This window comes from Henningerozyma blattae, chromosome 1 (assembly GCF_000315915.1).
Source record: "Henningerozyma blattae CBS 6284 chromosome 1, complete genome".
Lineage (NCBI taxonomy): Eukaryota > Fungi > Ascomycota > Saccharomycetes > Saccharomycetales > Saccharomycetaceae > Henningerozyma > Henningerozyma blattae.
The window spans coordinates 726,660-751,915 of NC_020185.1; the positions used below are offsets into that span (position 1 = coordinate 726,660).

At 32.2% G+C, this 25,256-nt stretch overlaps 13 protein-coding genes across 13 annotated transcripts; 8 read left to right on the forward strand and 5 right to left on the reverse strand.

Annotated features, from left to right (window-relative positions):
* Positions 1-612: 612 nt before the first annotated feature.
* TFB1 (TFIIH/NER complex subunit TFB1) lies at positions 613-2,676 on the forward strand (the record flags this gene model as incomplete). Its single annotated transcript, XM_004177574.1, has 1 exon — positions 613-2,676. One exon carries the CDS (start codon positions 613-615, stop codon positions 2,674-2,676), a length of 2,064 nt encoding a protein of 687 aa, XP_004177622.1.
* Positions 2,677-3,110: 434 nt separating this feature from the next.
* Positions 3,111-4,526, forward strand: TBLA0A03040 (Brix domain-containing protein; the record flags this gene model as incomplete). Its single annotated transcript, XM_004177575.1, has 1 exon — positions 3,111-4,526. The coding sequence occupies one exon, from the start codon at positions 3,111-3,113 to the stop codon at positions 4,524-4,526; it is 1,416 nt and encodes a 471-aa protein (XP_004177623.1).
* Positions 4,527-4,787: 261 nt separating this feature from the next.
* Positions 4,788-5,873, reverse strand: PIB1 (phosphatidylinositol-3-phosphate-binding ubiquitin-protein ligase; the record flags this gene model as incomplete). The annotated part of the gene is made up of 1 exon (XM_004177576.1): positions 4,788-5,873. The coding sequence occupies one exon, from the start codon at positions 5,871-5,873 to the stop codon at positions 4,788-4,790; it is 1,086 nt and encodes a 361-aa protein (XP_004177624.1).
* An 859-nt stretch (positions 5,874-6,732) lies between these two features.
* On the reverse strand, positions 6,733-7,632 carry IPK1 (inositol pentakisphosphate 2-kinase; the record flags this gene model as incomplete). The annotated part of the gene is made up of 1 exon (XM_004177577.1): positions 6,733-7,632. The coding sequence occupies one exon, from the start codon at positions 7,630-7,632 to the stop codon at positions 6,733-6,735; it is 900 nt and encodes a 299-aa protein (XP_004177625.1).
* A 251-nt stretch (positions 7,633-7,883) lies between these two features.
* On the forward strand, positions 7,884-9,149 carry OMS1 (putative RNA methyltransferase; the record flags this gene model as incomplete). Its single annotated transcript, XM_004177578.1, has 1 exon — positions 7,884-9,149. The coding sequence occupies one exon, from the start codon at positions 7,884-7,886 to the stop codon at positions 9,147-9,149; it is 1,266 nt and encodes a 421-aa protein (XP_004177626.1).
* Positions 9,150-9,348: 199 nt separating this feature from the next.
* RRP4 (exosome non-catalytic core subunit RRP4) lies at positions 9,349-10,491 on the reverse strand (the record flags this gene model as incomplete). The annotated part of the gene is made up of 1 exon (XM_004177579.1): positions 9,349-10,491. One exon carries the CDS (start codon positions 10,489-10,491, stop codon positions 9,349-9,351), a length of 1,143 nt encoding a protein of 380 aa, XP_004177627.1.
* A 1,295-nt stretch (positions 10,492-11,786) lies between these two features.
* PCL5 (Pcl5p) lies at positions 11,787-12,509 on the forward strand (the record flags this gene model as incomplete). The annotated part of the gene is made up of 1 exon (XM_004177580.1): positions 11,787-12,509. One exon carries the CDS (start codon positions 11,787-11,789, stop codon positions 12,507-12,509), a length of 723 nt encoding a protein of 240 aa, XP_004177628.1.
* A 602-nt stretch (positions 12,510-13,111) lies between these two features.
* On the forward strand, positions 13,112-14,230 carry HIM1 (Him1p; the record flags this gene model as incomplete). The annotated part of the gene is made up of 1 exon (XM_004177581.1): positions 13,112-14,230. The coding sequence occupies one exon, from the start codon at positions 13,112-13,114 to the stop codon at positions 14,228-14,230; it is 1,119 nt and encodes a 372-aa protein (XP_004177629.1).
* Positions 14,231-14,789: 559 nt separating this feature from the next.
* YFT2 (Yft2p) lies at positions 14,790-15,617 on the reverse strand (the record flags this gene model as incomplete). The annotated part of the gene is made up of 1 exon (XM_004177582.1): positions 14,790-15,617. One exon carries the CDS (start codon positions 15,615-15,617, stop codon positions 14,790-14,792), a length of 828 nt encoding a protein of 275 aa, XP_004177630.1.
* Positions 15,618-15,958: 341 nt separating this feature from the next.
* On the forward strand, positions 15,959-18,190 carry ERG7 (lanosterol synthase ERG7; the record flags this gene model as incomplete). Its single annotated transcript, XM_004177583.1, has 1 exon — positions 15,959-18,190. One exon carries the CDS (start codon positions 15,959-15,961, stop codon positions 18,188-18,190), a length of 2,232 nt encoding a protein of 743 aa, XP_004177631.1.
* A 234-nt stretch (positions 18,191-18,424) lies between these two features.
* On the reverse strand, positions 18,425-18,649 carry DAD4 (Dad4p; the record flags this gene model as incomplete). The annotated part of the gene is made up of 1 exon (XM_004177584.1): positions 18,425-18,649. One exon carries the CDS (start codon positions 18,647-18,649, stop codon positions 18,425-18,427), a length of 225 nt encoding a protein of 74 aa, XP_004177632.1.
* Positions 18,650-19,599: 950 nt separating this feature from the next.
* OSH3 (oxysterol-binding protein related protein OSH3) lies at positions 19,600-23,337 on the forward strand (the record flags this gene model as incomplete). The annotated part of the gene is made up of 1 exon (XM_004177585.1): positions 19,600-23,337. The coding sequence occupies one exon, from the start codon at positions 19,600-19,602 to the stop codon at positions 23,335-23,337; it is 3,738 nt and encodes a 1,245-aa protein (XP_004177633.1).
* Positions 23,338-23,921: 584 nt separating this feature from the next.
* Positions 23,922-25,103, forward strand: ASP1 (asparaginase ASP1; the record flags this gene model as incomplete). The annotated part of the gene is made up of 1 exon (XM_004177586.1): positions 23,922-25,103. One exon carries the CDS (start codon positions 23,922-23,924, stop codon positions 25,101-25,103), a length of 1,182 nt encoding a protein of 393 aa, XP_004177634.1.
* Positions 25,104-25,256: the final 153 nt, after the last annotated feature.

Below are 25,256 nucleotides of genomic sequence, written 5' to 3' on the forward strand. Positions count from 1 at the left end.
GCACGTGGTATCACTTTGAACGGTTAAGGAAAAACTCTTAAGAATACCAATAGTTAAAGGAATAGAGCAACCTTTGACAAGTAAGGTTGTAATATTATCTTGTAATATTATATTTTGTTCTTCTAGGAACCCAAGGATGATGTTGTCAATAAAAGTTAATAAGTTGTGCAATAAAAGTACTACAACTCACAAGAAAAATTAAAGTTATACTATATATTTCATTGCATAAAGTCAGAAATAAGTAATAAACCAACTAGTTTAAATGATTTAATACTGATTTAATAAGCATATTATATTTTAGGATTATATCATATAGCAGTCACCGGAATAATTGCTGTAAATGGAACACCGCTTGAGTTTGATAAAAGAATTTAAAGGTTGAAAAACTAATACAGAAAGAGATGAAAAAATGCTTTATCCATACAAGTGTTTTATAAGTAACTATAACACATAAGTATTTTAGGTTATAGAAAACGCATAGGTAAATAGCATCCAGGAGGATTCGAATAAGTATACTAGAGGTTAATTTGGGTTTAAATTCACCAATAGCTAACCCGCAAGTAATATAGATCAATATACAAAAAAGAACCGTAACTATTAAGATTTGGAGATATGTCTCATTCTGGTGCTGCAACTTACAAAAAAAATTCAGGTATGATTAATATCGATGAAGACCAGTCTCCTGCGGAATTTATATGGAGATCAACATCTGGGAATAAAGTTATCAAGATTGTATTGGATACAATTGATAAATTACAAGCCACTCCAGCATCCAGTGATAAAATGATGTTACGACTGATATCAAAGGTTCCTTCAACTCCCCCTCCTCCACAAACAAACCCTCTTGGATTAGATCATGTCAATAAAAAGCTGAAACTAGATCCAGCAGTTTCTAAAATAACTAGAGAAAATTCAGATGCATCTACTATGAGTACTCCGACCACCACAGTTTCTCCTACCCCACTTGATACACCATCAGCTCCAGTAAAACCAGTTACATATATGTTTACATTCAATAATAGAACAGTTATGGATAATATAAAGATTACATTACAGCATATCATTTCCCGTTATAAGGATGATGAAATCTGGGAAGAAAAAAAGAGGAAAGAGTCTTCTCAATTGCCACTAGATTCTTCCTTATCTAATTCAAATCTATCAGATGCCACCAATGGGATTACTTCTACAGCTAATGGACATTCCAATCTTTCGGTCCCACTAATCAATACCTCTGCTTTAGATGATTCCTTATCAAAGTCAAAATTATTAATAAATTTTAAATTACAGCAATCATTGTTAAAGGAGAATAAGCCACTTATGCGAATCTTTCAAGACACTGTCATTCATTCAGGATTGCCTCCAGAAGAATTTTGGTCTACTCGTATTTCACAATTACGTGCTTTTGCATTATCTACATCTCAGAAGATCGGTCCATATAACGTTTTATCTACCATTAAGCCAGTGGCATCATCTGATAATAAAGTTAATGTTAATATTTCAAGGGAAAAGATCTCCAGTATTTTTTCAAACTATCCAATTGTTAAAAAAGCTTACACAGATAACGTGCCAAAGAATTTTAAGGAGCCTGAATTTTGGGCTAGATTTTTCTCATCAAAATTATTTAGAAAATTAAGAGGTGAAAAAATTATGCAAAATGATAGAGGTGATGTTATTATTGATAGATACTTAAAATTAGATCAAGAATATGATAGGAAAGATGATGAAATGTTGTTACATCCTGTGAAGAAGAGTATTGATTTAGATGGTAATCTTGAAGATGACCCTGTGCGTCGTGGGAATAAACAAGATTTTACAATGCAGCCAGGAGTTGATATCAATGGTAATAGTGATGGTACAATCGATATTTTAAAGGGTATGAATAGATTAAGTGAAAAGATGATTCTTTCTTTAGAAAATGAATATTCAAGATCTAATCTGCAAAATAATAACAATGATGATATGGATAAAATTGAAGTGGAAGAAATTCAAATAAATGATTTGAAGGATAATTCTGCAACTGATTATGCAATGATTCATTTAAATATGAACCAACATGTAAGCACTAAGGATGATGAAGATAGTGTTTCCTCCTTAAATGGTGGATCAAAGACGAAGATTACCAAGGAAGAAATTAAAGAGAAGATCACACAAGTTACCGAAAGTTTAGTAAAGGAAATGGATCTAACTCAGGTCGAAGAAAAGGGTAGCAATATTAATAGTGAAATTAATAAGCGTGTAATCGGTTTTGTTAAGATAAATGCAAAACAAGCAAAGCATAACAATTTGGATTCAACATTGGGTACCTTCATTGGGAATGATAAAAATGCAAAGGATGCACGCACAGATATTCCAACAGATTTATTAGAAAGTTGTCGTATGTTGCATACCACTTGCTGTGAATTTTTGAAACATTTTTATATACATTTCCAAAGCGGAGAACCAAAACAGGCAAACTTGGTCAAAAAATTGTATATTCATTTAAAAGATTGTAGCGAAAAGATTCACGAGTTATTGTCTGACGTTAAACAAGGTGATGGTGAGCAAGTTGCTATGATATGTAATTCTTACTTAAGATCTACCTTGGCTTCCCTTCATTTAGCTATTGAAAAATATGATAACGTTACTAAGAATTTCCAGGAAAAATTAAAACGAATGAATACACCAATTCAAGTTTAAATTATAGGGCTTATCATGGACTATGTACTATATACTTAAGGTATTATATTTGAAGTTGTTACCGATTATTCATTAAACTATATAATCCAAAAAAAAAACAATTCTGCATTACAAAATTTAGATAGCATTTTAGAGTTATTATTGGTTATTAAATATTTATTCAAATGTATAACTTGTGTAGAAGTATAATCATTCATTTTTTACTGGCATCGAGTTTTATGCATTTTGTGAATTTTTTTTTGCAAATCGCTTTTGAAATTCGCCTCAAGTTTGAAAAATTTTCGGAATAAGCATATCTCATCGATTTTGTAATAGTAGGCAGTTCTTTGTAGAAAATATTAATCTAAAAAAACTTGAAGGATTTAAATTTTTAATACTAAGTTATGCAACTTGTCTGAGCTGCGACTTATTAAGAGAGATAGAAGCACCAAACAATGGCCAAGAGAAGATCAAAGAATAGAACACATGTTGTACAAACTGAAACTACATTGAAAGGTATTCCCAAGTCTATGGTCATTAGAGTTGGCCAAACTTCGTTTGCCAATCACTCATTGAACCAATTAGTAAAGGATTTTCGCCAAATTATGCAGCCACATACTGCTATTAAACTAAAGGAACGTAAAACTAACAAATTAAAAGATTTTGTAGTTATGTGCGGTCCATTAGGCGTTTCACATCTATTTATGTTCACTCAAAGTGAAAAAACCGGTAATGTATCACTAAAAGTTGCCAGAACACCACAAGGTCCAACTATTACTTTCCAAGTAGTGGATTATTCGTTAGATAAAGATATAAAGAGATTTTTAAAGAGACCCAAATCGTTAAAGAGCGATGACGTTTTAGATCCACCATTATTAGTTTTAAATGGGTTCACTACGCTAAAAAAGAATGCTCCAAATGAAGTTAATGAAGAAGATAAAGAAAAAGAAAATGTTGAAAAAGTTATTGTATCAATGTTTCAAAATGTTTTTCCACCATTGAATCCAAGTAGTACAAGATTAAACAGCATTAAGAGAGTCTTTTTAATCAACAAAGATAAAGAAACAGATGAAATTTCAATGCGTCATTACTATTTAGACGTTAGAGAAGTTGAAATTTCAAAGAATTTAAAAAGATTATATAAATCCAAGCATAATCTAAGTAAATCAGTACCGAATTTAAACAGAAAAGAAGATATTTCATCATTAATTCTTGATCATGATATCGGTGCTTATACATCAGAAAGTGAAATTGAAGACGAGCAAATTGTTAAAGTTATTGATACAAAGGATATAAGAGCTAGAAAGTCTCTAATAAATAAAAACAAAATTGCCACAGAAAAAGATGAAGAAAATGCTAAGGAAGCTGAGGAAGATGAAGATACCGTAAAGCAAGAAGAAACACGAGAAGAATTAGATGATGATGAGCCGAGTATGGCGCCCAGAAAGAAAGCCATTAAATTGACTGAATTGGGTCCAAGACTAACATTAAAATTAGTAAAAATTGAAGAAGGTATTTGTTCTGGTAAAGTGTTACACCATGAATTCGTTCAAAAAACAAGTGCTGAAATTAAAGCCTTAGAAAAAAAGCATGCTGAAAAGATGAAATTAAAAGAAGCAAGGAAGAAAGAACAAGAGGAAAATATTGCTAAAAAGAAAGCTGTTAAGGACGCTAAGAAAGCCCGTAAAGATGAAAGAAGAAAAATTAGAAAAATGCAAGAAGAAAATAATGGCAAGAATGGAGGAGAAACTATTGAAAGTAACGAAGATGAGAACAGTAGTAGTGACAGTGATAGTGATGATGAAGCTCATTATGGAGATGTTCCAGAGGATATTGATTCCGATTTATATAGTGATGTCGATGTCGAATAGATATATTCAGATTATAACCGAATTAAAGTAACTTAGTGTAACCTACGTGATCAAAATATAAGCATATATATATACTCAGCTATCGCATCAATAAATAAATACTAATTGTATAGTAATAAAAATCTTAAAATAACTGAAACAATTATAGGGAATAAAAAAAATTATAGTATTAATTAAGGAATGAAGTACAGATTATATAGTAATGCTAAATATTGAGTATGTATAATTGAGGTAATGTGTATTATGATTAAATTTATAGGATTATTTAAATCCTAAAGCATCGTGGAATGGGCAAAAGTTTCTATGTTTTAAATTTGGATCATCTGTACCTAGCTGATTAATTTTTTTCTTATACCATCTTTTAATGCACCTATAGTGGAAGACACATAAACATTCTAATCTACCAATTTTCTCATCTGGTAAAAGATCTTCGAAACAAATTGGACATTCTTGAATTTTTGCTGTTGAATCAGCTGGTATTTTATAGATTAGCATTCGATTTCTAAAAGGAACTCTTGAAGTTAGCATTTCATTTGAAACTTTTGTATTATTTGAGTAGTTTGTTGTTGGGGTTGCATTTGCATTTGTAATATGAATATTCTCAACTCTTAGAATACAATCCTCTATATGAATTGATGAATCATCAAATTGCGCTAGAGGTACTGCACAGATAGGGCAAAAAGCTGAATCGTCAATATCATGTTGAGTCGCAGGAGTCATATCATTTGAGGGTAAATTTCTATCTAGTAATGGGCTTGTGTGTGTTGTTTCAAAAGTATCTGCATTAGAGCTTCCACTTTCTTGAGGACTTGAATCTCTTAGGGATAAGTTTGAGGATTCTCCCCCGGTTAGATTTTCGTTACTAGTTTGAGAACTTTCTCTTGGAATATCAATTATTTCCTCAGTCTCTTCAATATCTTCTCCTTGTTCATGATGCTGTAAGATTGTTTCTCGTTTCCAATCGGAAAGAATTAAACGATTATCCAATAATAATTTGAAACAATCATCGCAAGCTCTGAATGGGGAGATTGAATAATTTGAGTTGTGCTCTGTAGCGGTCATATATAGTTTTGTATTTGGTCTATTCAATAGGGTTACTGATTTGTTATCTGGATTTAATAATATAGGGAAATTATTTGAGCAATTATCACAAAATATTTTCCCACAATGACGACAATGATGTTTTCTTAAAAACCAAGTGAATCTTTTTTTGCATTGAGTACAATATTTCACTTCATTATCTGGTTGCCAAGTATATTTTCTATTTGAGTGAAATTTCTTAGAATGGATAGGTTTGGTTATAGAAGTATTTGAAGGGAAGTTTGATATCTGAGTTGCAATGAACATCTTAATTTAATCTTTGCCAACGGTTTGACGAAAAGTTTTAATATTTATATGTAATATTTGAGAGAAAGAGCAGGGGAAATTGAAACTAATGAAAAGGGAAATGATAAAAAAAGAGCAGATACTTTAATAAAGTAGGAAACGAAAATAAAAAAAATTAGCAATAGGTATTGATACGTTTCCACAGTAGTATTGAGTAGTAGTATTCAAATAAAATATATATTATTATTTTATCGTGTGGTACGAAATATAAGTAGGATACTACAAGTGCGGTAATGTTAATAGTAGGACACCAATACAACAATTTCTACAAATAGCAGTCTTAATGGTCTCTCTTGTAATTGATCCTTTTTAATTTTCCATATATGTTCTCAATAGGTTCTCATTAAAGGATGTCTTAAACAAGGGTTGAAGAAAAATTTTTACTGAGTATACAGAATTATGCAATACTGTTCCCCTAAACAGGCATTGCATTTGGCTGATGTTAGCGTTGGCGTTGGCGTTGGCGTTGGCGGTGCTGCTGATGATGTGAATAGCATAATTCCTGGGCGTTATGGTGCTTGTGACTGAATTGGAGTGATCATGATAGGTCCCATACTCCTAGCTATTCTACCAATCCATTTCGTGATTCTAGCTACTATTGCTCATTCCTATTTTTTGGTAAGTTTCCTTGGCACCTATTATTAGCCACGTAATGCACAAAAATCGCCCAGTTAGTTCGGGCCGAGTCGGCTGGCAACGTAGCTAAAACTCCGAGCATAGCATGCCCCGTTTTTATGATAAATGTCTACCTTTATGTTCATATTAGTATATCAAGGAGTGGAGCTTATTTCCTGTAGTCTCAATAATGTCTGTATTTTGCTCACGGAAGTAACAGATTGCTACGAGGTTTGTTTTTTTTTATGTGGATCACTTTGGAAGCGTCTGGAAGAGTATCTAGCTTATTCTGGGTTGCAAGCCAATGTTCTAGCTTACTTTTAGGCTTTAGGTCAACATCCACGATCCGAGCAGCAATCTGGCCAGATATAGAGCTTCTGATAAATATAGTTACATCTCTTAGAGTCATTGCTGTGCAGAGCGTATTTAGATCTATAGGGGATTGGTGTCTAAGTTGACGTATTGGATCCCATTTCTGTTGTAGTCTGTAAAGGCATTGTAATATATTCGAGGGGTCTTTGAAATATTCAGTCAGCTGTTTATGATATATATTTAATGAAGATGAGCAAATACGTTCCACAGCTTCTGCTGGATCTGTGACAAGCAGACAGGGGCATATCAGAAAATTTCTTTTTATCATGGTGGCATGTGTGCAAGTTCTACAATAACCTACGCTAACGGAATATAGCCACTTAGGTTTCAATTCAAATAGTATATCTGAGGTGGTGGTATATATCTTCAAATAATGATCCTTGTACCGCGTGATGTTTTTGGATGCGGAGGCACCCCCATCTTCGGCGGGTAATCGAAGATCTTCCATCTTAATGCATTTTATAAGGTCATCACTTGATTGTAATAAAGTTTGAACCTCTTGGACGTTGTATAGTTTGTCTCTAGTCATATTATACAATTCCATACCACATAAATAATCCATTAATAATGGTTTAATCCTTTGTTCGATATAATTCCAATTGCGAAGAGTATAGTCATTGTTTTCTACAATGGTGTTGTATCTAGTACTGATACGATACAGTCTTTTAATTGGGGAATTATCATTGGTATCTTCTAAAACTATATTAGCATTTCCCTTCCCTACCAGTTTCATTTAATGAGGATTGTGCTGATAGTTATTATTTGCTAAAAGAGGATAATCCTCGAGTCTTTATTTGTTGTTTTTATTTCCATTGATTTCCGTTTTCTTTTTATATAATGTCTATTATTTTTTTTCTCTTTAAACTCCGACAAGAAAATATTAAAATATAAGTGTGAATAATTTTTTTTTAATAAGGCTTAAGGATACATACACAAATATTAAAAAATAAAATAAAAAATTAAAATAAGCATGCAGTATTACAGATGAATCACATTAGAACATCATATCGTGGGCTAAGAACCATACCTAGACTTATCGAGAAGAAAAATTCATTTTTTTTGAAATCTTTACCACGTAAAAATATACACCCATTAGTTATAAATTCATTGCAACATCGTTGTTTACATTTAAAAGGAAGACAAGAGAAACCACCTTCTGATTCAATATCAATTTCCAATACAGATGATGCTTCGAATTTACAAGAATTGAAAAAAAAATCCAAGATTCAATATTTTGCCAAATTGACTCAAACTGATGATTTTAAAAAAAAATTAACAAAATATCTTATTATAATATATGCTATTTTCATTTATTATGGTCTTACATATATGCAAAAATTATATAAAAAAGAAAAAGAATTAGTTGAATTAGAAAAGAAATTGGAATCGGAAGGTAATGATAAATTAACTTTAGAGGAGCAATTGCGTTTAAAAGAGTGGAAAGGCGAATTAAGTTATAAAGAAAGACATCAATTGTTTCAAATCAGGTATCCAGAATTATCAGCTACTAAAGGGATTGATTCAGCACTAGAAGCTTACGATACTACTCAGTTTTATGATAGTGTGGCAGAGGATTATGATAAACAAATTAACAAAGAAGAAAGATTTATTGGTATAAAATCCAAAAGAAAATGGGTTATGAGACAGGCTACGGGAGACGTTTTGGAAGTCTCTTGTGGTACTGGTAGAAATGTTCCATATTTGAAAGCTTCTGATATTCGATCAATAACTTATGTTGATAGTTCATTAAAGATGATTGAATTAACAAGAGATCGATTTAAGAAAAAATACCCCAATTTTAAAAATGTAGCATTTGTTCAACGTAAAGCTGAAGATTTAGTAAAGTCAAATGAATCTAGTCAAGAAGGTGCACCACAAATGAAATACGATACTATTGTTGAAACTTTTGGATTATGTTCACATGAAGACCCTGTCAATTCGTTAAAGAATTTTGCCAAATTATTAAAACCTAATGGGAAAATTGTTTTATTGGAGCATGGTAGAGGTGATTATCAATTTATAAATAAAATCCTGGATAAAAGAGCCAAACCAAGATTGGAGAAATGGGGGTGTAGATGGAATTTAGATATCGAAGAGTTATTGGGTGAATCTGGACTAAAGATTAAGAAAGTTAGTCGATCACATTTTGGGACTACTTGGTGTATTACTGCTATGAGAGCGGAAGACGATGTGAATGACGGTAATGATGTGCCATTAACTGAAAAATATTGGGGTATCAAAAAACAATGAGAATTGTTTGTGAAAAAAAATATTAGGTATTAAAAATAGTGTAATTAATTATTATTATTATTATTATTATTATACAAAGATAATGCAAATATAGATATCCAATTATTTATCTATTTATGATTGTGTAAATACTTGTAAATATACTCCAATTTGTAAATGCAATCCAAGGGGTGGCTATGAAGATATATATATATATTTTTTAAATAGCATTACCTCTCATCTTTTCTGCATTAATCACATCTTCACAAATGGTTTGCATGTTATTTAATTCGATTAATGAGCCTATATTTGGAAAGGCCATACTTGCTTCATAACCAGTGACAATACGTTCTTTCGTTATCCCAATTTCTCCCATTGATAAAGCTCTTATGACGTTTGTATAACGAGAAATGGTTTTCCTTAAATTATTTGTAATATTTTTATCATTTTCATCTGAATAAATCCTCCAAGATGATTCTTCTTCTAATCTTGTAATTGAAATTGAATTTGTATTAATTGAACCTGTTGGGCCTTGAGTTGAAGATGCTGTAGAACTATTTAGATTTGTAGAAGATGAATCATTTGTCAAATCCATTTGTGAAGTCTTTCTTAACCAAATGTACCCATTCACGCCCAATACAACAGTGACATTACCTGGTAAATTATGAGTATGGTTTTTGGATCTAACAATTAAAGAGCTGGGGACTCTCAAGAAGATCCCGTCTCTTAATTTCCCGTATTTCAACGATCTTGTATGTAGTGAAGCACTTCCGTCTTGGAATAACGTTTGAACCTCAGCATTCAACAAATCACCTTCTTTTAAAAACGATCTCATTTGCAATTCATCATTTTCTGATTTTCTTCTTAAAATACCACCTGGTAAATTAACAGAACCTAACATTAATACTGCATGTTGTTTTGCACCAATATCTACTTTCCATCTTCTATTACCGACTTCAGTGATTCTACCTACAATATGATCACCAGTCTCTGGAGAATATCTTGCCTTTAAAGGAAGTACTGATAACAGTCTATTAACTTTTGAAACAGCACCTGCCACTGAAGAATAAGTCATGTTACTTAAATAATATGTCCCATGACCTCTCATCCACATAGGATCATCAGTGACCAGTTCACCTGGAGTAACAATTTGTTGATTATTAAAAGTAGAGTTGTTGGTTGAAGTAGTTGCTCCAGAGGTCAGGGTATCGATATCTTTTTCATCTTCATCTTCATCACTATCGATATCCATCTCATCATTTTTATGATAAATAGATTTATTCAAACTTCTTTCAATATCATCGGACCAATTGAATTTTTGGAAAGATCCACTTTTCTTTGTAATAGAAATCACGTCAGACATAGTTAGTTATTTTTGACGTTGCAAGTTTACTTCTTCATTAATGGTAGATCCAAATATAATTTTTTTTAGTTATTATTACTTTTTATCTATTATATGAAATGAAAACTCATCGAAAATTTGAAAAAGAATTTCGGTCAGAGCGTGTTCGAACCCTGCGTATGGTATGAAAGACATCATTATATTGAAATAATTATAATAGTAAAATGATCATGATAAGACATTGCGTTATCTATATCTCAATAGTAAAGGCCATATTTACAGTATTTATGAACCACAATGTGTGGCCAATAGAAGTTGCTGTTCGTTGATCACCCCTTTTTCCTTCCTCCGCATCAACCTATCGCAGCGCTCCATGGAGTTGTCCAACAGATAACAATGTAGTTAATCATACTAATACCGTGACTAAACATGGACCGAATACAATGTCCTCAATAGTGAAACCTTTGACATCCTTTTACCAATTTTACCCTACTGAATCTTTCCCTACTGAATCTTTCCCTACTGAATCCTTCCTACTAATCATTCCCCGCCATTCTTTCTCTACAAACCATAACTCAAGTCACCAAGCTCATATCTTCTGCATACTATTCTTTGAAAAACCGCCCTCAGTATACCAAATTGTACTATGATAAGTTCACATGACTATTCTTTCATATATACTTGCATATACCTACATATTCCATTTGCGTCACACAGTTTTTTTTCACCGTGTCAGTAATCCAATTTGCGACGCGTCCTGACTCACCAAATCCCAAATACGTTTTTTCGCCGAGAATGATTCATCCGAAATTATCTGAAAATTATCTACGGCCTCAATGAAGCAATTTGATAAGCGACGCCTTTATGGAGGCATTCTCAGTCATTGACAAATTTGACAATTAAGACCGTTCACAAACTTAGTTATGATTCATTCACAGACTTAGATATTGAATACAGCCCTCAGTCATCTTTAATTAAAAAAAAGTTTTCTTGTTTTACGCATACCACAGATATCCCTCTTATTTCAAAAGTTTAGTCATCTGTTACAACATCTATCACTGTATACTATTATTCTATTGATTCCATTCATTATTTTCAATAGTGTATATCGATATATATATAATCATCGTCCAGAAGCATTACATCCACACCTATTTGCCTCTATCCAGTTTCTCTATTTGTTTTCACTTTTTACTATATACCCAATGACCCATCAAATTACTCCAGAATCCCACCCAATTTCTGAAGTAAATACAGGTGTTATTCATTCAAATAACCTGTTACAAAACTTATCAAAACAAGGACCTTACTCCAACATGAATATGATTATTCCTTATGACACTCCTCCATATGTAGTCGAGTCAGTCAACAACGGTTTCCATTTGCATTCTTCATCTTCTTCTCCCAGTTTATTCATCGATAATATTGCTCAATATTTATCTTCAGTCTCTTTACCTTTCCAAACAGTAAAGATTAAAAATGACAAAGCCACTATATCTGCATTTTTAACTCAAATTATAAAGCGTTCCAAATTATCAAAATCTTTGGTTCTGTATTCTACTCTTTATGCTTCCAAAATATTTAGTAAGCACCAATGCAACTCTCCAGAATTTGCCAATTGTTCAAAGAGAATTTTATTGTTGTCGATTATCATTGCTCATAAATTCAATAATGATAATACTTTCTCCATAAAAACGTGGTCTCAAATCTCAGGTTTGAAATCTACTGAGTTGATCAATATGGAACGTTGGTGTTTGCAAACTTTGGATTATAATTTAAACATTGACCCAATCGCTTTAAAGAAGTTTAATATATTCATTCGTTCTTTAAATGAGCGGACTGTCATCAACTCAGCATTAAAACGGCGGAGGGTCTCCACCTCCAATAACGTATCCATTTCGCCCAACCCCATCACGAACAATCATCATCAATCTGCTTGTCGTGTGGACTCTAAACGCTCTTCTTCCTCTGTTGATGAAGACGGTTTAGAGATTCATACCAGTCACAAGAGATTAAAATTAGTTTCAATCTTAAATTAGATAACTAATTTAGACTAACATACTCATATGTTTTTTGTAATTTTTTTATCATTTCTCGTTTCATTTTTATTTTCAATACTTATTTATATCGCCTCGTCTACTACTATTACGACTATGATTTAAATATTTATACACGATTTTGTTTCATTTTAAATGATAGATAGATAGTTATATATACATGTGTGTATGTATATCTATATATATTGCAATTTTTAAAAAACTATTATTATATTATACTATGTTTTTATGTTTTGTTATATTATTTTGTATCAGTAATATTTTTCCATTTTTTTTATAAGTTTCGGATTTTTATTATTCATCTTGTAAAATTATTTAATGACACAAAACTAATAGTACGAATATTATATATAAACATTTCAACTAAAAATATAGAAAAAAAAAAATACTTAGATATACAAAAAATATATAATAATATCACTTGTTTTATTAAATAATTAAAAAAAAGAAAAAAATTATTTTTTACTTTTATCCATTACTTTGTCATCGCCTTGAACAACCAATTGACGTGCACTAATACGACACAAATATAATTAAATTCATTAAACAAATCCATTAATTTATTTTATTAAACCAAAAAAAAAATGGAACAAGAAACTAATTATATCTTCTTTGGTTCCACGGGGATGACAGGGTTCACTACCCTTACAAACTTATTAAACATAAACTCATATTTACAAGCAAAAGATCCCCAATCCGCAATTGATAATTTACCACAAGATTTCCAATGGCAAGCTTGTGATGATTCATTAGATTTATATTTAGTTAAAAATATTTTTTGTATCAATAGAAGATTCTTCGATTCTCCAATTTATTTAGATGAGAAAATTATTTCTTCGAATATTTCAATCAATTATAAAGATAAAACTTTCGAATTACAATTTCAATCAAATACAAATTCAGTTTCAAATAATATTACTGAACAGAATGAATTGAAATTACCTTTAGTATCAACAGATTGTCTGAGATACTTTATCGACACGGGGAATATTCAATTGGAAACAACCCCTGGTAAAGAAAATCAAATTTTAACCACTGATGAAGTTTGGTATCATTTCAATCAACAACTTTGTCAATTGAATTTTAAGCAAATAAATTTAAATGAAAATGAAAATGATAATGATAATGTACAAGAAAAATTCATTAAATTGAATTATATTATTAATATTTATCAATTTGTATTACCAAAATCAGATACTTGGTTAGAAGTTTTACCAAATATTTTTAAACCAACTACAATTTTACATTCTAAAATTAATTGTACTTGGAATTATATTGATCAATTTACAAATGAAAAATCAAATATCGTTTTACCAAAATTAGAAGATATTCAAGTAATGATTTGTACTTTAGGAACAAATTTATTATGTGATCAAAAAAAAATTGATTTTGATTTAACTTTCCAATTATCAAATTGGTTTTCTAATAGATTAGGGAAAAAATTAGTCATTGTAACTGCATTTAATAATTCATTACTTTCCAAAACTTTTAATTATTTCAATGTTAAAAATCAATTGGAAAAGAGTTTAAAATATGACCTAGATTTCCCCTTGGGTGAATTAGTCATTTTACGACCAGGTCCTTTACTTGGTACTCATGTTTTAAATCCATCTGAAGAACAAGCTGTGGTTTTAAATCATTCAACAAAAATATTAAAACAACTTTGGTTTTATAAAACTTTTTTTTCAAATCACAAATGTTAATATTAAAAGATGCCTTTAGTTTTAAATTAAGAACAAGAGTATCTGAATTAATAGCTACAGTAATGTATCGTTTACCAGGGTCATCAATAATTGGTTATTGTGTGCCTGCCTGGAAAGTTTCGTTTCTTGTAGCATTCCAAGCATTACTACCAATAGCAGAGCAAGAAGAAGGAGCGGAATATAAGACAAAAGTTGAAATATTTTCAAGTGAAACTATTGATAGATTAATTGAAGATTAGTAAGTTTTAAATGGAAAAATTTTTCCAAGGTTTTTTTTTTGGTTTAATGGGTTAAGAAAAAAAAAATAATTATCAAGTGAAAAGAAAAAAATGGTATCTCGAAGTTATCTTGGTTTTAACATAAAAAAGAAAATTCAAAGAGTCATTTGTTAATCATATTTTTCCCTTCCCCTGCTTTTTTTAAAACATTATTGATAACAAATAAGTATATGAAAAAACTTATTAAACTCTTTTTTTATGTTTTTATCAAATTTTGAAATTTTATTTAAATCATTCTATTTTTTTTTTAAGCTTTGTAGTTAGAATAATATACAAAATATTTACTTATATATGTAACGTGTAAATATAGTATTCCTTGGTAACACCCGATACATTACAATAGGACATATATAACCCATTATGCAACCCAGCAGCTTTTCCACGAACGTGTGATAATATAGAGAGGTGACACATAACATCACTATCCAAAGTATTAAAATCGATACAATAAAAAAAACCATAAATATAACCTCATTAGTTACATTGGATTTTAAATCTCTTGATCTAATAAATTCTTCTAACTTAAATAATTCCAACCATATGATTAAACTTAAAGTAACTAAAAAACAAAAATGACCACTAATATCAAATCCACCAACCCATTCACCATTTCCTGATCTACATATCATAGCATCTCGAGTACCACTACCATTTGTACAATAACCACCAGTCAATACAAATAAATGATCAATGAACAGAAATTCTAAATATAAGAAAAAATATTTTAATATTAATTTACAAATATATTCTTTGGCAATCCTTAAATAATGTTTAGTTTGAAATTGTTTTATGCGTGAAATAGTTCTAATTTCAATAGGTAATGATAATCTTGCATCCTCTCTTGAGAAATAAACCTGCAATGACACTATTATTAAAAATAGCCCTAGGAAAACGGTATTACCGTTATATGCAAATAGTTGATTGAACCAACTGTTAGATCTAATTAACCAAAATTTATCTGAAGGTTCACTGGGCAAATCATCAATATCATTATGGCCATTACCATTTGATTTATTGTAACCTCCTAATGAACCAGTAAGACTACCGAACAGCATAATGCTAGGATATAAGCATACTAACACTATCCAATTCGGGGCTAACTGCTTCATTACACACTTCCAAAGAAATATTCGAATTCGTGTTTTAGTTTATTTATTTTTTTTGATATAAACCCAGCTTATTTTATGTCTTTAAACGAGTCCATAGCTTTAAAGCATATTATACTTTGAGCTCATTGTTTTAATTATTGATGATGACCATCGTTCAAGGACAAGCCGCTTCTCGTTTGGCGTTTTCGGTCATTTTCGAATTTAAACAAATTTGGAAATATAAAGGGTATAAGACATTCTTTGTTAAAAGATCCACAATTAGTATATAGGAGCATAAGTTTTCATAATTATATTTGGATATTAATATTACCATTAAACTAAATCAGAATAATTGCAAAGTTATGGATATATTTCAAGCAGCTATAACCGATAAGGATATATTATATTCTGATGAACTTAAACTACCTAAAACAGATCCAAGAAGATGGAGATTGATCACAGATAAATTAGGTAGAGAAAGCTGGGAATATTTAAGTGAAGAAGATTCAAAGAAAATTCCACAATCTACTTTTGTTAAATGGTTACTACAAATTCCAGATTTTCCCACGCCTAAACCAAAAATCAAACAAGGCGACAAGAATTTTACTACTCACGATGCATTATTGAATGGTGCCAATTTTTTCAAATTATTACAAGATCCAGAGTCAGGTATTTTCCCCTGCCAATATAAAGGTCCAATGTTTCTAACAATTGGTTATGTTGCTGTACAGTACATTGCTGGAATAAAGATACCAGAACATGAACGATTAGAAATCATCAGATATATTGTAAATACAGCCCATCCAGTTGATGGAGGTTGGGGTTTACATTCAGTAGATAAGTCAACTGTGTTTGGTACTGTATTAAATTATGTGATTTTACGTCTATTGGGATTACCTAAAACCCACCCAGTTTGTGTAAAAGCAAGGAAGACTCTTATAAGACTGGGGGGTGCAATTGGCTCACCACATTGGGGTAAAATATGGCTAAGTGTGCTAAACTTATACAAGTGGGAAGGTGTCAATCCAGCACCACCCGAAACATGGTTGCTACCTTATTCATTACCAATACATCCAGGCAGATGGTGGGTTCACACTAGAGGTGTATATTTGCCGGTTAGTTATTTAGGGTTGACAAAGTTTGCATGCCCCCCAACACCATTAATAGAAGAAATTAGAAAAGAGATTTATGCTACAGAATATGATACGATTGATTTTAGTAAACATAGAAATACTGTATGTGGTGTTGATTTATACTATCCTCACTCTAAAATCTTAGATGTAGCTAATAATATTCTAGTATTTTATGAAAAGTGGATAAGACCCAATTTCATCTATAACAAATCCAAAGAAAAAGTATTAGACTTAATTGAAAAGGAAATTGCAAATACTGATTATTTATGTATTGCACCTGTGAATCAAGCATTTTGCTCACTTGTTATCTTGGTTGAAAAGGGTGTTAACTCTAAGGAATTTGAACGATGCCAATATCGTTTCAAAGATGCATTATTTCATGGCCCACAAGGGATGACAGTGATGGGTACAAATGGTGTTCAAACTTGGGATTGTGCATTTGCCGTACAATATTTTTTTATGGCAGGTCTAGCTGAAAGACCTGAATTCAAAGACTTAATTATTAGAAGTTATAAATTCTTGTGTAGATCTCAATTTGACACTGAATGTGTTCCAGGTAGTTTCAGAGACAAGCGTATTGGTGGATGGGGGTTTTCTACAAAGACCCAAGGATACACTGTGAGCGATTGTACTGCCGAGTCTATAAAAGCTATTATAATGGTTAGAAATAGCCCTGCTTTTAAAGAAGTTCATGATGAAATTAGTGATGAACGGTTATATCAAGGTATTGAAATTTTAATGTCTTTACAAAATCTTGGTAAATTTGAATATGGGTCCTTCGCTACTTATGAGAAAATTAAAGCTCCATTGTCTATGGAATTATTAAACCCAGCTGAAGTATTTTGTAATATTATGGTTGAATATCCATATGTAGAATGCACAGATAGTTCAGTCCTTGGATTGACCTACTTCCACAAACATTACGACTATAAATATGATGAGATTGGCAAGCGTATTAGACTAGCCATTGATTATATCAAAAGAGCACAAAACAATGATGGCAGTTGGTATGGTTCTTGGGGGATCTGTTTCACCTATGCTTCGATGTTTGCCTTAGAGGCCCTCGAGACTATTGGAGAAGATTACAACAATTCTGAAACAGTCAAGAAAGGCTGTGATTTTATTGTGAGCAAACAGAACAAGGATGGTGGATGGTCTGAAACAATGAAATCTAGCGAGATCCACTACTATGTGGATAGTGGTGATTTGGAAGGGTCCTATGTAGTTCAAACCAGTTGGAGTGTGATCGGATTGATCTTGGCTAATTATCCCGATAAAGATGTTGTCTATAGGGGTATTGAGTATATCAAGAGCCAACAACTACCAAGTGGAGAATGGGAGTTTCAGAATGTAGAAGGTGTTTTCAACCATTCATGTGGAATAGAATATCCAAGTTACCGGTTCTTATTTCCTATAAAGGCATTAGGCTTATATAGGACACGGTATTGCCAAAAACCGTAGATCCTAAAAAGGACAAATATGGAAAAGACAAAATACAGATCTACAAGACCTCAAGCCAGCCGATAAACAAGACAGTTGTGCATATGAATCATATAAGCTTAAATATTTGAGTAAATACATCTATGTACTTGTATTTTAGTGGTAGGTAACGAAACATAAATGATGTGCAAACCAATATATATATATATATATACACTTACTAACATCAGAAGATCTCGACTTCTGCTAATGATATCAATTCGTTGTAGGATCTTTTTTCAGCCCAGTAGCCTTTAAGTTGAACTGCGTGCTCTCATGGTAATGTTCTGATAAGTCTCCTATAAACTTTAATTTATTCGAATAGCTGTTGGCCACTTTGAGTTCTTTATTCATTGTCACTACACTCTCATTAAGCCTATCGACAGTAGCGGTGATCCTCCGAAGTATATCTATCTGTTGTTGCTCATGAGGATTTTGCATTATGACTAGCCCAGTTAAATGAGACTTCACTAATCACGAGTTTTTATGGCTACAATATTACCTAAAAAATTGATCAATATTGAACTATGTTTTTGATGAACTTTATTTCTTAGAAATTAGTAATTTAAGAAACGAAAAATTCAGAAGCCGGCAAGTCACGTGATATAAAAATGTTTAATTAAGTATTATCCTAAACAGGACAACCAACAATTAAATCATTGTTATATAGATTTTTAGAGGACTGCTATTTTAAATAAGGATATTAATATATCTTGCTTAGTATTTTTAGCTCATTTTTCAAGAGTATATTTTTAATGTACTAACCATTTTCGCTCCCTCTAATTATATATTCCCTGCTGCGCTCAGCCTTCGGCCCAGAAAGAGTCGCAGCGTCGTTTAAAGTCGCTGGTGAAAAACTCGGGCTGAAAAATGAGAATTCAAAACTGGTGTTAAATAACGCCAGGAACTGGAATTAATTACGGAAAGGTCTAACACTAAAATAAATATCTGTTCGCAAATAATTGATCTTGGCTGATATTCCAATAAGTGTTGATTTAAGAAATTAGCTTGTTTGTTTTTTACCCATCAATTCACTTGGCTTTTCCTTTTGTTGGCAAACTATAAGAATTAAATTCAAAACCGAAAGATTCTAGGCAAAGGATAGAAAGTTGAGTCAGTACCATTTGAGAATTTGAAAAGGCATTTTTAAGAGGCAACTTAAAAGAAGCGCTTTAACTCACCAAACACTACTTCAATTAGAACATACGCTCATTGTGACCATAACTAGAGACCATTTTCTCTTCTTTATTTGTGGTTTTCTTATTTCGTTGATTCACTTATAACTCAGCTACTTATTCAATCGTTTCGAAAACAGTTAACCTTAAGAAGAATCAAAGTTGCCGTTGTTGTAATTGTTGCACTATCTGTAAGGACGACATATACATTTGAATATGGAATCAATCGATGTTCAAAATAGATCCTTTGTGGTGCGTTGGGTGAAATGCTATCCAGGTGAATCAATTTCGTATCAGATTAAACCTCTGAAAAAATCGTTAGAGTTTTCTATTTATAGGAAACCAATGAACACACTAAACACCTCTAGCTTAAGCAATTCTGTTTCTAATACCACCACATTGAATCTTGGCTCAGATGTCACCCACATCTTATCACCACTTGATACATCTTTCCCCAACTCATCGATCACTAATGATTCAAATTCCAATATCAGCGGTTCATCTGCAAATGCTGCCAACTCAGGCTTGAACTTGTCGCATATACTGTCTGCCTCGACTACTTCAAGTCACAGTATTCCTCATATCCAACGTGGGCTACCCACGAAGAATACAGGGAGTAGTGCGACTACTCCAACTGCTCTACATGATAAGTTAATTCAATCTGAATTTAAATTGGTTAAAAATATTGGCCATTTAGAAGGTGACGTTTTGACACAAGGGGTTATTGACGTGAAGAAAAGTTCTACTAAAAATGGGAATGATGCTGACGATACCCTGTACTATTATGCATTCATCCTTGATAACACTGCTTCTAAAAACGTTAAAAAGAAAGTCCTTTATAATATATCTGTTTTAAATAAAAGACATGTTGATGCAACACCAAATTTAACTAAAGAATTGAAAAGTATTGCAAGCAAAGGCTCTAACAGCACAACGAATTCCATAGAATTATTATCTGTCGGTAGAGGCAGATATCTACAAGGCTACTTGTTGAAAAAGAGAAGGAAGAAATTACAAGGGTTTAAGAAGAGATTCTTCTCTCTGGATTTTAAATATGGTACATTATCATATTACTTAAATAACCACAATCAAACTTGCCGTGGTGAAATTGTTATTGGATTATCAACCGTCTCTGCTTCTAAAAGAGAACGTATGATTGTTATTGATTCAGGAATGGAAATTTGGTCATTAAAAGCACAAAGTTTAGATCTTTGGTCCAAATGGATCGAAGCGTTACAATCTTGTTATGATAGACAATTGTTGATGCTAAGTAAGGAAAAGAGTCAGATGGAAAGTGAAAATGAGAATCCAAGCGATGCTGTTAATTCAGATACCGATGCTAATGTAAATACTAAAGGTACTAGCAGCGCTACACAAGAAATTCATGATAATACTAATACAAATATTTCCTTCGGTGATAGCCTAAAACATCCTAATGGCCCTCAAATCAGAAAACATTACACTAACTCAATGTCAAGAACCATGACTGTAAATTCACGTAAATCTGATATTGATAATGCAAACCTTGATAGACAAAGATTTAGCGAAATCTTAACCAATTTGAAAATTATTCAACACCGTTTGGATAAATACAAAACACATTCAGCTCACTATATTCCAAAACCAAATGGCATATTCGAAAATATAAATTCAAATAATAATAATATTCAATCCTTAAATGATCCTTCGGAGGATTCATTAATTTCAAATACAACTTCTATTAATTTATCTGAAACTACATCACGCTCAAATTCACCACCATCAGGATTTTCAAGCAATTCATCCGTCGATTTGTCACCCAAACGTAACCATTCCCATCCAAACTCTCCTCATGCGCATTCTCATTCTACGTCACATCTACACGGGCATAGTCATCCATACCGTCAAATGACTCAAAAGCATCAGTTATATAAAGATTTATCTGACTTACACGATTTTGTGGATTTATTCGTTCAAAAAACAGAATCCTGGCTTCTAATGAATGCCTCGGTCTCCAATGCAAACGAAGTTCCACAACTCGACAATGACACTTCAGCTGCCTACAATGACAACTATAACAATAAGACAATTAGTGCAACATTAAATAAAATTTCAATGCTGTCTTTAAGAACCGTTGATACAAATAACTCTGCTAGATCCTTGAAGAGAGATTCAACTATAACAAACGATAATAGCACATATGAAGAGGACGAAGGTGATGATGATGAATTTTTTGATGCAGAAGAGATAATTCAGAGAGGTGTCATTTTATTGCATGATGAAGGAGATGATTATTATGGAGACGGTAATACTGATAATCAAAGCATAAACTTGGCAACTGATAGCCACCAAGCCCTCGTCAATACCAACACTGACCATCTAGATTCACATATTCTAGATTTAGAGACTGAAGAAGAATCTGAACATTCGGACGAAGATGATGACGATCATTCATCCAATCTACGTCTTCAAAAAAGTGTCTCTTCTTCAACTTCTTCTCCTGCTGTAGTCAATTCTACAATCAATTCTATTGTAACTACTAGACGCTTATCAATTACTAACGTAGAAGTAACAAGAACTAATACAAGGTCATCCACACTATCTCACGCTGCCCTATCGAGAATTGACTCAAGAATATCGAAGAATGCTACTTCCAACAAGGTACAGCAAGGTACCTCAGTTCATCCACATCCAGCTACCCATCCATCTGCCCATCATCATACGGCTGAACACGGTGAACAAGAGACACATCACCAACACCATGCTCACCATCATACTGACGCCGATATTTCTAAATCTACTTCAACTGCATTAACTCCACTACCTTGGCCTCATCGTGTTAAACGTCGTGATGACATTAAAGAGTCAAATTGCTATCCTCCATCAATATTGTCTTTCTTAAGAAAAAATGTAGGTAAAGATTTAGGATCCATTGCAATGCCAGTAACTGCAAATGAACCATTGACTATTTTGCAAGCATTTTCTGAAATATTCGAATATTCTGAAATATTGACATCTAAGAACAGTGCAAAGCATTCCAAATTGTCCCATCAACCCCAGATTACTCTGGTTTCAATTTTTGCCCTGTCAGCGCTCTCAATGTTTAGAGAGAAGATTAGAAATGCCAGAAAACCTTTTAATCCATTACTAGGTGAAACATTTGAATTGGTAAGAGAAGATTTGGGCTTTAGATTGGTCTCCGAAAAAGTTTGCCACAGGCCACAGATATTTGCTATCCATGTTGATCATGAATTATGGGAATGCAGCTATACTGTTTCCCCTGTTCAAAAATTCTGGGGCAAATCTGTTGAATTAAACAATGAAGGAACTTTCCATTTAAGGTTTAAGGCTACAAATGAAGAGTTTCAGTGGTCTCAGCCAACTACTATGTTAAAAAATTTAATTGCTGGAGATAGATATATCGAACCAATTAAGGATTTTACTGTAACATCCACCATAGGCAGTAAATCTAAAGTTTTATTTAAAGATGCAGGAATGTTTGGCGGTAGATCAGAAGATGTAACAATTACTGTCTCACCTTCAAATAAGAGTAAAAAATCCTCTAAGCAAATCTTAATAGGTAAGTGGACTCATTCAATTATGGATAAATCTAGTCAAGAGACATTATGGGAAGTTGGCGAATTAGTTAAAAGCCCAAAGAAGAAATATGGTTTCACCAAATTTGCAGCTAACTTGAATGAAATAACCGAAATCGAAAAGGACATGTTGCCACCAACAGATTCAAGACTAAGACCTGATGTCAGGGCTTATGAAAATGGTGATAATGATAAAGCTGAAAGCTTGAAGCTAAAACTAGAACAGGATCAACGTGATAGACGTAATGGGGGCCATGATGTTAAACCCAGATACTTTAAGAGAATTTCTGATGAAAAATGGGAGCTAATAAAAGGCTCAAATGGGTACTGGGAAAGAAGAGAAAGGAAAGATTGGATTGATATCACTCCTTTATGGTAATACAAAACTTGTATAACTCCTATTCGGCTTTTTTTATATTATTATATTTTTTCATTACACTCTCCTTATGCTTTAAATATTAACTTTGATATTATTCACATTCTATCCTACCCTTTCAAACATTAAGACGCAGAGCAATTTCATGAATATATATATATATATATATTTCATTTTGACTTATTTTAATAAGTTTATTTCTGAACTATTATGCATATACAACATACTTCTCTTACATACTATTTTTTTAACATATACTATTTAGTAATGACTTTTATTGTAATCATCTCATAGTTTTTGTTCCCTGCTTAACTTGAAATATATGAAGGTAAGTTATTATTGTTGAGCAAGATAATTTTCGAACATTTTTAAGTCCATCGATTTTAGCTTATCCGAGATTTTCATTCAAGAATTCTTTGTCACCACGGTCACCATCCATATTACCAGTGGTTATGTAAAAATAATCAGGTAGCTTATGAAGGAAAATAAATAAAATCTTTGACAATGTGATATCTCCTTTAATTTAAGATCGCTTCTTCCTTTTAGCCATATTAAGAATATCAATTTTAAACTACTACTTGTGATAAATGCCTAACGACTCGGTAGCAATTACTACGATTTGTTCAGATGTGGAGAATTCCCAATTCATGGTCCATAGCTTATATCCTGACGAAGATAATTCAGGTACTAGAAATATAACCACATCAGAAAACGATATAAATGATACTGACAGCTCTAATATTCAATCTGTAGTTACTTTACCAAGAATTAAAATCTTAGGTACCGGAGGTACAATTGCGTCAAAAGGTGCTTCCGCATCGAATACAGCAGGCTATAATGTTGACTTAACAGTTCAGGATCTATTGTCATCAATTCCTGATATCTCAAACGTGTGTGAACTAGAATACGAACAATTATGCAATGTTGACTCCAAAGATATTGATGAGTCTATTCTATATAAAATTTACAATGGTGTTGCAAAGTCTTTACAAAGTTTTGATGGTGTTGTTATTACTCATGGTACAGATACTATGGCTGAAACTGCATTTTTTATTGAAAGTACATTAGATGTTGGCGAAGTTCCTGTTGTTTTTGTTGGTTCTATGAGACCTTCGACAAGTGTCTCAGCAGATGGCCCAATGAATTTATATCAAGCCATTTGCATTGCATCCAGTCCAAAATCTCGTGGCCGTTCTGTTATGGTTTCATTAAATGATCAAATCTCTGCTGGGTATTATATTACTAAATCAAACGCCAACAGTTTAGATTCTTTTAATGTTAGACAGGGCTATCTAGGAAATTTTGTTAACAACGAAATTCATTACTACTATCCTCCTGTTAAACCACAAGGATGTCATAAATTTAAGTTGAGACTACCATCTGCAAATGAAGAGCCTATCTTTAATTTCCCAAAAGTTTGCATCTTATATGCCCATCAAGCTTTCACAACTGATTTATTAGAGATTGTCTGTAAACATTATGAAGGAATTGTTATTGCTACTATGGGTGCAGGATCATTACCAGAAGCTGTTAATAAGAAATGCTTATCATTAGATTTGCCAATTATTTACTCAAAAAGATCGAGGGATGGTATGGTACCAACCGCTAATATGCCACAACCGGAAGGATCTGATAAAAGCCAATCTAATATCATAGCTTCAGGTTATTTAAGTCCAGAAAAGAGTAGAATATTACTTCAATTATGTTTGAATAACAAATATTCCATGGACGAAATAAGACACGTCTTTAATGGTGTTTATGGTGGTTAAGATGAACACACATTTGTAATAATAAATAGCTAAGGGAGAAACAATAGTAAGAAATCTTAAGGCCAAATGTTTAATTTTTTTTAGCATAATTTTTTTAGTCAAATAGATAAAATGACCAGGTATAAATAGACGATTTGCTTATTGGCTTACTGA